Raw genomic sequence first — 12,325 nt, 5'->3', positions numbered from 1 at the left:
ATCTGCAGTTCGGGTGTGACAGGATGCTGCGACAAGGCTCATTCCAGTAGTTCTGTCAAAAGATGTTTTCTGACTCTAAAAGATCTCCCTGAGCCATCCTGCATCAACAGCCTTTCTCACTGATTGGTATCTCTAGGGCTCAGGGACCCACTTTGTCTCTTTTATCTCTGAAGATTATGCTAATGAGAGCACAGTGAGGAGGGAGTAATAAGGCGGTGCAATTTAAAGGGTATTTTCAAGGGTCCAGAGCAGAACTGGGGCAGCACGGCAGTGAAACACAGAAGCAACACCCTGGTGTGGAGCCTGTTACAGGCTCTGAAATAGCTGGGGTGTTTGTGAGGGCTGGGGAGATGTGTGGACAGCCTGGCAGGGAGTGGAGGGTGGGTGTCCCACAAGGCATAATGACCAAGCTCTGGGAAACCACAGGGGTAAGTGCAGGGCAGGGAGAAGCTGCTTTTGCTCTTTAAATTGAAACTTTATGTAAATGTCTGGGCTTTTGGGGTGGGTGTGTTTTCCCAAGGTATGCACTGTGGATTTCCTGGTGCTCTTGAGGTCTGGGGGGAGGCTGTGTGGCTGGCTGGAAAAGCACTGTGGGAATATTGTATTTCCAAGGATTACTTTGAGGAAAGTAAATGCTTATCACTGTCTCTTCTCCACTTTGATTTTGCCTTATGTACATGTCTGTGTCTTTCTCTTAGTTACTTAATTTTTAAAAAATCATTGTGGGGTAAAGGCTGTGTCTGTGCAGCTCCTCGCACATGGGTGTTTGATTCTTGTTTAGGTGTCTGTGTGAACCATAGTAAAGTAATTGGTGAATCTTATAAATCTTAGCTCTTAATTAATTTATTCCAGTTTTTGATGCTTTTGTGAATTATTTTGGTTGTTTGAGCTGGTACTCTTTCACTAAGTATCATAGTTGTCTGCTATTGATATTTAATTTAATAAAGCTTGTAGGAATGCAGCATTTGTACCACCTCTTTTCTAAATCTACTTAAAGCAAATGGAAACTTTCACATGGCTGAAAACTGGCTATGTGACAGTTTCACTAACTCTTAAAAACTCCAATTTCCAGGTGTGTTAGTTTTATGAATAGAAGTTTCTTAAAACTTTTGTTTGCTGTGTTCTTAATTGTGCTAATGCTCATAGATGCTATTAGAGGGGGCATGCTGTGACTTGTTGACAAGATGGCATTAATACTGTCAACATTATGATTTAAAAAGTTCCGTTTTGAAGTAAACAGGCTCATTAAATAATTTTTATTTGTCTCTTGTTTTCAAGTCTTTAAAACTCCTCAGTCATGCCCACAGCCATCAGTCATGGCTACATCTTAAATTGGATTAATCTGATTCCAGGATTGAAAATTTTAATGTCCCTCAGAAAAGTAATTTAAATCATCATAAGTTGCATGATTTCAGATCAGTCTTGTGCAGGATGATTTTGTTTGACGTACCAGGCCAGTCCCTGAGAGCAGATTTTGAATGTTGCCTGGCCTATTGCTTATTCTTGCAGATGGAAGTTGGAATTTACTTTCCATATGCTTATTGTGTCTGCCTGGTGTTGGATGTGGTCAGGTACAAGTGTACAATGATATCCTCATACCAGTTTGGTAAAGTTAATTTTACTTAATTTTAAAGTACTGGTATAGGTTTAATAAATATAGGGTTCCTCACTAACAGGAATGTCCTTTTAAAATTATTTCTATGCCTAAATGTTCTGCTTACAGAGGGATGGCAGGCATGAATACTCTGAAGTTGCTGTAGTTGGGTGCCTGGGTCTAAGCAGTATGTGTATTAGAACAACAGCATATATAAATACAGTGTGTTTGGAGCAGCAGACAATTCAAGGAGCTACTTCTTTGAGGATTTTTCTTTTCCTTTGTGATAGGAAAGTTGAAGACCTATTAGATTCATTAGGTAGTGATTAGACAGAATGAGGCAGCAGCCAAGATGATGGCTTTCCTTGCTAAGGAGGGAAAACTGAAGCATTTGGGATTAAAGAAAAGCATATGGTGTTTTAAGAATTATTAAAGCAAAAAGTATTTTGCACCTGCCTGGCCTGACATTCTTGGCTGGGTCTCTAAGCACCACCTTACCTGTGGCTGATGGCAGCCGTGTTTATTGTATCTATTATGGCCACAAACACATCAACTAGATTTGCATTGTTCAAACCTTATTCAGAAAAATTCCCACCTATAATGATGTGGATTGTAGTTTAAATAGGGTGATATATGTGAGATAAGAGAAAAAAAGCCAAGGTACTGGGTGATAAGCATGTCCTTGTTCAGCCCCTGGAGCAGTTCATGCTGAAGTCAGGTCTTTGGGACCCCACTTCAAAGCCAGTTGTGAAGGAGATGAGGTGGTTCAGCACATAGTGCCAGAAAGCAGCAGCAGGGGTGGGCTGGGACTGGAGCTGGTGACTGGGTCGACTGAGGTAACTGGATGTGGTGGGAGAGAGAGGGGCAGGTGGCATTGGCAGGGCTGACCAGGGTCACTGAGGCCAAGTGGGTGGCTTTTTAAGGCACAGAACACTGCCTGGTGTGGAGGGTGGGAAGGAGGAGCTGTATCTGGGGCCAGGGAGAGCAGCTGGGACACTGGGAGATGGCCAAGCAGGAAACCTTAAAGATGTGCTGTGCCCATGGACTTCTGCCTGTAGCTGCCACTCCTTTGTTTTTAAACACTTAATCCTGCTGAGGATGCATGTTCCTTTATCTTTAGTGGGTTTATAAACTACAACAGCTATGTTGGAGTTGGACAGGCTTGCAGCTAAGCCATGCATGGGTTTCATGTGTGCTAATGGGAAGCTGAAGCTGTTTCGCTTGGACACCCAACAGGGGGTGACAGCAGAAGTCACAGCTGGAGTTGGGGCTACCAGATGCTGCCCTGAGGGAAGGGCATGAGCTGAGATGTCAAAGGGGTGTCTGTCTCAAAAATATGGTCCAGTGCTCATGGACTTGTGCCTGGCAGAAAGGAGTAAAGAGGAGCACGCCCTGTTTCCTTTGGCATCGGTAGTTTTGCTGGTGTGTTCTTGGCTTGTAAAGGGCTCTCAGATCTTCAGGGAGCTGGGCTTTGCCTGCCTAGTAGGGGTTGAGCATGGAATTTGGAAGTGCTGTAATATATGTCAGCTTTAGCAGCTACCTGTCTGCTTCTGGTGGAGCATGCCATAGGAATGGTGGGGGAGGCATGTTCCTCTGCTGACATCCACTTCCATCTGCACCCAAAAGAGGGATTCCTGAGAGTGTTACAGGTGATTCATGCAAGAGGTACCCATCCTGCCTGTTTCAGCTGCTCTGATGCTTGGAAGCGGAACAGATGATGAGTGAGCACAGTGGGCCCAGGACAAGTTCAGTCCTTTACAGAGTTGATTCTGGAGACCATAGTGGGGCATCTTTGTTAGGAACAGATCTGATGGAAAGCTCTCTTCCCAGTCTGTCATCACTACAGAGTAGCTGTCTTCTCTAAAGCTTACAAACAAATAACTAAAAGATTTGAATCTGACATCTAAAGTTTTTAAGGGCCAGAAAACATCTTTTTTCATTGGAAAGGACATTTGAGACTCTGCTCTAAAAGGTCCCAGGCTGGTGATGCAGGCAAGGGAAGTGCTGGCCCTTGTTTACCATGGTTCCTGAATAGCAGCCTCTTCTCCCCACTTTTCACCTTGCCCAGACCTGAAGGGGTTACGTTTTAAAATGAATAATGACTAAATTTATTCGTCATGGACAAATGATGACAGCTGTTGAGATGCTCCTGTTAGCGCTTCCCAGGGGATAAAGTCAGGCTGGTTCCTAGTGCAAGCCAGCCGAGCCAGGCACACTCAGCTCATCTTCATCCCGGATTATTTGTCCTGGCTTCCCCTCGCTAGTAGGGAATTTCCTCCCCAGAAGTGAACCGAAGTTTCCTGGGCTGAAATGGGTGTTGATAATAAGAATTGTGCAGATCTGCAGCCATAGAGAGAGGACAGAGGCCATGGCTGTTTAAATCCACGTGTGAAGACAGCATGCTTAATGAATCCGAGGGGCAATGATTGATTATGTTCCGGACTGAAAGCCGCGGCGCGCCGTGAAGCACTCTTACATCTGGGCACGCTATGGAAAATATGAAGGAATGTTGAGGAAGCTTATTTGCAGAAGGATATGCACTTGTAAGCAATTTTCTCTTCTTCTTAAATAATATAAAGGAATTGAAAAATGTAGAGCAGATTGTCTTCTCCCTGTCTCTGAGACAGCAGAGTGGCGAGCAGACAAAGGCCTCTATTATAAGGGCATGTCTTGGACAGAGAGGACTGTAAGGTCCTTATAAATGAGCACTGGGGGTGTCTTGTGATGGGAGAACATCAGAGGTTATTTAATGTTAATGTGGCACCGATTCCGCTTCAGTGCACCTCAGCTGGTGTCCCGAGAGTTACACCCATGCTGAATTTGCCATTTGCAGATATGTTGAAAAATATTAATCCAGTTCAAATTATTATTATGAGCAGGAATCAATGGATGGCAAAGAAAAAAAAGGGTTTTATAACAATAACATATAGTAGCTTGGTTTTCCATTCTTTTCTGTACTCCCGTGTCCAGGTTCCTTTCTGTTCTTTGTTTCTCTTTCTGTTCTGCACACGTGCTGCTGGCAGACTTGATGTGCAGTTCTGAATGTGGTGCTGTCATTCTGCACTGCTCAGATGAGAAAATGCTGTTGGGTTATTGAAGGGGTATTCTGGTTTGATAAATATGTAGTGCTTAGTTTACAGACTTAATGAGCAGGAAGATGTGATTGTAATCCAGTCACCCCCAGAACTGTGGGTGGGCTTGTTTGATTTTTGGAGTGTTGTTTTTTTGCTAATGTTCAGAAAAGCCTGTTTAAGAAAGAAATTTTAATGTATTTAGTTGCTAAAATGCTACAGGAGTGCAATGCTTTTGATATGTGGACTTTTTAAATTTTGATTTATTATATGAGATAGGAAACCACACCCTCTTCTCCCGTCAGAGGGCTGAGGCTTTGAAAATGCATATAGAAGAGGAAATGAGTTAACTAGGCTGCATCTAGGTAGCCTGAAATGCAGCTGATGGAGAATTTTATTACCTGATGAAAGAGGCTATGAGCTAGTAAAAGTGCCTTTTGTTTCCAATATGACTGACTTTCTCCTGGCTGTTAATACACATATGTCAAATAATAGTTTGCTAAATATTTATATAGGAGCTTTTGAAATAATTGCACCTGGAACAAGTTTTGCTTAGAAGTTTTGGGTTTGAATAGCTGTCCCAGTCTTTCTGAATCACTTAAACCTCATCCTAGAGGCTTCAGAGATTACACATTTTAAAGCCTATTTTGATCTGCCCTGACCTTGGTGCAACTCACACCAAGCAGTATTTTTGAAATAATTCCTGTTTGAACTAGACTATATCTTTTGGGGGAAAAAAAAAAATCAATTTTACTTTTAAGAACTGCCTATGGTAGAATTCACTGGGTGATGCACCTCCTAACCTCACAGAGGGTCAGACCTGTGATTATTGCAAAAAATGGAGGGGGGAGCAGGGGGAAAGAGAAGAAAAAAAAGGCAACTCAGAATTTAATTTGTTTTTAATCTCTAGCCAGTTGCCTTGTTGTATATTTTTCTATTAGGTGAGAAACAATATTAATAAATCACATTGGAAAACTGTGTTAATAAATCCTCAGTAGCTGTGTTAACACAGAATATAATCAAGCAACTTATTAGGAATCTGGCTAGACTAAACAATCTCTTGCAGAGAATTTTCATTTAATTGAATTAAAAACATATTTTCTAATCCTTTAATCATTCTCATGATTGTTCCCTGAGCTCTTTTCAAATTAGTTTTGAATTACATATGTCAGAACAAGACTGGTGTCAACAGGGAGATAGCACGGTCTCCATGGCTGCCTTCAGGCACTGTGTTAAAGAGACAGCCCACATCCTAATTGTGGTTTATATTCTCTTTAGCTGTGTGACCTGAAATTTATCCAAGTTAAAGTTCTTCTCTTCACTTTTGCCTTGTTCACTTTTTCCTGAACAGCAGTACAAGTACCAGTTATTATTTTACCCCTTCCCTTTAGAGTTGCTTTTTTCCCCTAGCCCTTTCCCATATTTCAAGACATCTTAAACATCAAAATGAAGAGATGTCCTTGTCCACCTTTTTTTCACCTTTTGGATGTTTTTGTGTATCTGCCATGTCAGTATTGAGTTGTGATTGGAGTATGGTATTATGTGCACTGCTGCATATCACAAATGGGCTGTGTAGATTTTTAGATGGTCTGTGATAGTTCTCCTGTGTCCAGTTAATAAGCCAGTGCCACTTAGGGCAGAGAAAACTGAAGGTGGTTGAGCTGAGAACAAAATAGGCTTTTCTTCCTGTTCTTTTGCCTCCCTTAAAATATGCCTATACTGTTATCAAGTTATTTTTTTACCTTCAGAAAGCCCAGCCTGTATTGAATTTCACTCATTAGTGTCTCGCTAGGAGCCTGTATTTGTTACTAGAAGTTCCCAGATGCTTTCCTGAGCAGGGATGGATTAAAGCACCTGCTTGACTTTTTGCCAAGTGAAAATTGTGAAGGAAATGTTGGTAATCTGGTGGAGAGTGAGTGTGTACCTTGGGCTGCTGGAGAGGGATGGGCATGAAGCTGATCTCAAATCTTGAATGAAGTGTTCCTGTGGAGAGGCTGAGTGATGGGGGCTGAGCTGGCTTTCTGGCCTCAATAATTACGTGTTCCATCTATATCAGCTGCCAACTGCTTTGTCACCTTTCAACCCAAGACTGTTTTTTCAAGTAAATTAGCTAATCTGTGTAAAACTGCAATATAAGCACTCCTTTGGAATTGAAGTAACCTTGACTGAGAATCAAAGAGGCTGTAATTCATTTTTAGTTAATTTATGTTCACATTTGGTGGTAGAGGCTGAAGTTGGATGTACACAGAAGGTTCTGAAAGGTTTAATGCACCTTATAATTATTTTTTTATGAAATTGAGGAAACTTTTTGTATTTCCTTGTGAAGAATCCTTGGTGTTAATTTAAAGAGTTAAAGTAGCTCCAGATGGGTGTGTGGTCTGTGGTTCATCAACAACGTGGGTGTTGCCGTGTGAACTTTCCTGGGTGACTGTTAATCCTTGGTCTGGTGCAGGCAGTTGCTGCTGGATTTTGGATTTGCTTGTGGTCTTAGTTCCACTACAGTCCATGTCAAAAGAGCTCTTGGAAACATAAATGTGAGAGCTGCAGACTGTCAACACCCCAAGTATTATCTGGGCTTGCATCTTTTTGCTGTGGATTTGCAGTTCACTCTTCATCTGAATGCATTCATTGAAAGGGTTTATAACACAGTGTCTGCAGTAGTGAAGGGTTGGGTTCAGTGAGCTGGTGGTATTCCATGACTAACTGGATTTTAGCATGAGGACACTGCTGAGATGGGAGCTGGCAGAGCAGGCTGGAAAATGTAGCCCATAACAGGGGCATGTTCCTTGGGACATCCCTTTGCTTCATTGGTCTTACATCTGAGTGTGGTTTTTTTGGCAGATAAAATTTTTGATGATGAAGACTCCGTGGATGGGAACAGACCTTCCTCAGCCAGCTCCTCTACATCTTCAAAGGCCCCTGCAAACTCGCGCAGAGTCGGGATGGGCACTACCCGCAGGCTTGGCTCTGCGCCCCTGGGCACCAAGTCTTCAAGTAAGCCAATAGCCTGTATAAATTGATGTGTCTGTGAAGTATTTACAGTGTTCATATTGAGCTTCTTGCAAGCACTTCCACTGGCCCCAGAATCTAGCAACAATTTTTTCTCTATACAGTCATTATGTCTGTGTTCTCTGCATGCCACAACCAGAGTCAGGATGAATCTCCAAGCAAATCCCCACATCCTCATAATTTATTTTGCATTTTGTGAGAGGTTGCACCTGTGTGGTTGTGCACTGAGGGCTATGAGTAAATCAGTTGATGCTCCAGTGTGTAGATTTTGCCTTTGTAGTTCCAACTCTATCTGAACTGAGGCTGCTTACAGCTACAGAAGCTATATAGCCACACTTCAGCCCTTGCAGTCTAAACCTGACACACTGGCTTTCTTTTAAGACCTTTGGGCATTTCTGGTAATGAAGGTGCAAAAAGAATACTGATCAGTCATTCTGAATGTTAGCAATTATTCTACATGTAGCTCTAATTCTATATGTGTCCTAGGGAAAGGGAGAAAGTTCCCTATATCAGGCAGTCTCTAATCTGATTAGTATTCCATAGACTGTTTATCTTCCTTATCGTTCGTCTGTTTGTGCACCTGTCAGATCTCCACCTTCATCTATTATAGATGGGATTAAATCCTTTAAAATAAAGTCTCCCATATAATTAAAGTAAGTATTCCCTTTCATCTTTCAGACTGTGTCCCCTAACTATTGAGAGACTACTGTAATGACTTCCCTAATGTGCCCTGTGTGCCTATGAGTTGAAGGATGCCATGAATGTCTCACCAGTGCCTGGCACTGAATTTCCCTGCCTCTGCTTTCATTACATCTGCAGCACTCAGGCTGCATGGGTAGTGAACTTTCTCCTGATTAAGTGCCTTGATAGCTGATGGTTTCTTAATTGATTCTTATGTTAATAACAAGATTGAAAAAGCTTTTTCATTTGTGTGTCAGCAGCCAAAGAGGGAGCAGGTGCTGTGGATGAAGAAGACTTCATTAAGGCATTTGAAGATGTCCCAACAGTCCAGGTAAGTAGAGTTACCTGTTAGACCACACTGTACTAAAAAGCAGAAGGTGGATATAGGATCTCATGCTAATCACTGGCAAATTGTGCTTCATTGTGATGTTGGCAAATCTTCAAGGGGGAAGCAGGTTGGAAGTTGAAGGGAGGCAAGTTCTAAATGGTGGTGGAGTGTGCTAGTAGTTTATGTGAAACCCTGTGGGAACTGAAAGCAGTAAAGGTGACTTGTGTCTCAGGGATTGCTGCTGTTGTGTGTGTGACCACTGGACCATGCATGTTTGCTGATTTAACTGGATAGCTGAGATGCATCATGTATTCCCCCCTCTCCTTCACTGGAACTTCATATTTGGGACAGCTGAACAGCACATGTGTCCACTCATGATCTTCTGTAGGTTTTGACTAATATAGCCACTAGTAGCTGCAGGAATGCTGCTTAAAATTGTGACACTATAGTAAAATAATGCAATATGATCCTTTAATCATCTTGTAATAGTTTCTAAATTTTTGGTTGCAGGCAATGGGTGTAAATTCTGTGCATTGTGCAAAGTCAGTTGTGTCCAAGGCTAGCACATGATCTTTAAGCACTGAGGTGCAAAGGACATAATAATGTAGTTGGGAAGTGATCTGATTTTATGGAGTAAATCCTGCATTACGGTGCTGCTCTGTATTTCAATTTGTAGATTTATTCCAGCCGGGATCTTGAGGAATCCATAAACAAGATCAGAGAGATACTATCAGATGATAAACATGACTGGGAACAGAGAGTTTCTGCGGTAAGTAGTGAATTTAGATAGGATCTCTATTAATATAAGCTTTTTGTACACTGAGCTTAATCCCACTGAGGGTACTGAGAAAACATCAGACTAAGGCTGGAATGTAGTTTCAGTGGTGAGCACTTGTTATGTTCCCCCAAACTTGAGGAAAACGTTTCCTTGTGAGACTGAATTTAAGCCACATTTGTGAGAGAAATTTCTATTTGGTATACAAAAGTCTGTTGAGACAGCATCAGGTTGAACTGGAAGTTGTGCAGTAAATTCAGGTTCAAAGCTAGAAATTTGCTAGCAGGTGCTAAAATCAAAATGTCAAGTCTTACTCAGAATACCTTAAAACCTACCTGATAAGGGAGAAAATTACTTTGCTTACAGAGAACTTATTTATACTTCTGCAAAAGGGAGGTGTAAAATAATTCAGCAAGAATCTACACACTTAAGTTTTGAATAAATAAATATGTCTGTGGGAAGTGTGGAAGTGGAAAATTGGATGTTATATGCATGTCAAGACCAAATACTGTTTACGGAGGTGAGCTGTGTTTTCATGATACAAATAGATGCACAGTCTTGTCTACACAGCAGACTTTCATCACTGGTGTAGCAGCTTTGCCATGTCTGTCAAACCCTGTGTTACAGATCTGAGTGGCAGACTGGGCTGATTCAGCTTACTTCTGTTTAATTTTATTTCTGTACTGAGTAACAGGGAGACGAAATCAAGCCCATGTGCAGATGCAGTGGTGCATGGGAGGGCCTGTGAAGCTGTCAGAGGATTGTCTGCAGGATGGGATGGTGGTCCCTGTAATATTAATAGGAAATTTCCCATTTTGATGGGGTCAAGGTTCCACTTCTGCTAGAGCCAGATAACTGTTTTAATGAAGTAAATGGACACATTCTGGATACAAGTCATTATTACCCAGCCTGAATGTGAACCATGCCCTTTAAGTCTAGATATCTTTTTAACATGAGAGTCAGCTGTGAGATTACCTAAATGTTAGAAGCTGTTGTAAATAGGGGAACAAAGGAGAATGTTTAAGATACCTTTTGATTTAAAAAAATATTGTTTGGGTTATTAATTATACAATTTGAGTAGCTGTATGCAACACTTCTGGATTTCTGTAAGTTAGAAAGGATGTTTAGCTTATTGTACCTAGTATGTTTACTAATCATGGGTTTAATATAAGATAGGAAATAATAAAATTACTTGGACATCAAGAATTAACTTCCTCAATACATGTAGATGAATAATTGTGCAAGAAACCTGGAACCAGGTATTGGTCTTGAGTTGTCCTTATATTTGCTGCTCATTAACAGTCACTGATTTCTTTTATACTCCTAACAGTTGAAAAAGATCCGCTCCTTACTTTTGGCTGGAGCTGCAGAATATGATAACTTCTTCCAACACTTAAGACTTTTGGATGGAGCATTTAAATTATCTGCTAAAGACCTGCGGTCTCAAGTTGTACGAGAGGCTTGTATCACCTTGGGGTGAGTTTATTTTCTATGTGTGTTTGAAATGTGATGTAAAAGAAAAGGAACAGGCATTGGTTAAAACACAGTCAGGATGCAGCTTGTGCTGCTCGTGCTACAGAGTTAAAGCTAGAACATGATTTTTCTGCATCTGTTTCAAACTCCATCATGTAGGCCACTAATTGTAATTCTGCTAAGCCGTGTTCCTGAGCACTAAACATTGCTGATGTGGGCTGCACAGAATGAATGAGCAAGCCATGCCTTCGTGCACAAGTAGGGAAGCATTGAACACTAAAGATGGAAATGTTTATGTTTTGTTCTGGTTTGGATTCAGCTAGTTTTTATTTCTGATGGTCTACTTTTTTTTTTTCAAGAAAAAGTGTGCTGCAGTGTTTCTGACTTTTTTTTTTAATAAGGAGCTTCAGAGAAGTTGTAATATAAACTAACATAAAATATTCTATCACCTTGATCCCATTTGTTTGATAATAAAATTTTTAGCTGTGCTAATTACTTTTTTTTTATGCTGACCTTACTGTTTCTCAGATGAATATAGGACACAAGTTGGAAATGAAAGGAAAGGAACTGTTTTTTGAAACATGGTGTTATCTGTCCTTTGGAGTTGGAGAGGAGGTGACAATTGCAAAGATTGAGATGTCAGATGTGCTTATGTCACATGTTCTGTACAAGTCTGACTTGCTTTATCTTCAGCTCACTTACCAGCATGACTTCATTCTGTTTTTCAGACATTTGTCATCAGTTCTGGGAAACAAGTTTGACCATGGGGCAGAAGCCATCATGCCAACAATTTTTAATCTAATTCCAAATAGTGCCAAAGTCATGGCCACTTCTGGTGTTGTAGCAGTTAGATTAATCATTCGAGTAAGTATACATCAAGAGAGAACAGTGTTATAATTTCTGAACACTGCAGTGTTTCTGATGAAATATGAATGCTGCTGCAATAAAAATAAGATTAATGCCTAATCTACTTTTCTGATAGTGCTGGGCTTGGCTGTCTCAGATGTTCTGCAGCCTTGTGCAGATGATGCTTTTTAAGCTCTGCCAAAATAGTAGGGGAAATGTTTCTTTCTGCAGGGCAAGATGTTTCCATCTCTCTAAGAGTTGAGCAAACATTGTTCTTTGAAACTATTTTAGACCAGCCTTGCAGCACAGGCTCATCCTCTTAATTGTGCTCTAAAATACCCCACAGACAGTCCGTGTTTCTCAAAAGTATTAGTTCACAGTGGTGACTTCTGCTTAGTGATTCATTGGGTAAGCTGTAGATAGCCTAATGTCTCTAAAATTGTGACCATTGGCAGTTTAGATCCTCCTGCAGTGACTTCAGCTACTTGACTCACTAGAGAGTGTCATTATAGAAGAAAATCAAGTATTTGTTAAAGGTATTTTAGCTG

The 12,325-nt window shown here is 41.0% G+C and overlaps 1 protein-coding gene across 20 annotated transcripts in view; it reads left to right on the top strand.

Annotated features, from left to right (window-relative positions):
• CLASP1 (cytoplasmic linker associated protein 1) overlaps window positions 1–12,325 on the top strand; it is a 168,105-nt gene that overhangs the window by 70,973 nt on the left and 84,807 nt on the right. For 18 of the 20 annotated variants that reach the window (XM_039701680.1, XM_039701803.1, XM_039701697.1 and 15 more), the window contains 5 exons: window positions 7,507–7,659; window positions 8,613–8,686; window positions 9,360–9,452; window positions 10,789–10,934; window positions 11,660–11,795. In XM_039701680.1, the coding sequence (XP_039557614.1) occupies window positions 7,507–7,659; window positions 8,613–8,686; window positions 9,360–9,452; window positions 10,789–10,934; window positions 11,660–11,795 (602 nt within the window). The remainder of the gene's footprint in view (window positions 1–7,506; window positions 7,660–8,612; window positions 8,687–9,359; window positions 9,453–10,788; window positions 10,935–11,659; window positions 11,796–12,325) is intronic. The other 2 variants (XM_039701830.1, XM_039701839.1) reach the window with 1 other exon arrangement.

This window comes from Passer montanus, unplaced genomic scaffold, assembly GCF_014805655.1.
Source record: "Passer montanus isolate IOZ18808 unplaced genomic scaffold, ASM1480565v1 scaffold1, whole genome shotgun sequence".
Lineage (NCBI taxonomy): Eukaryota > Metazoa > Chordata > Aves > Passeriformes > Passeridae > Passer > Passer montanus.
This window is presented reverse-complemented; position numbering and strand designations above follow the sequence as displayed.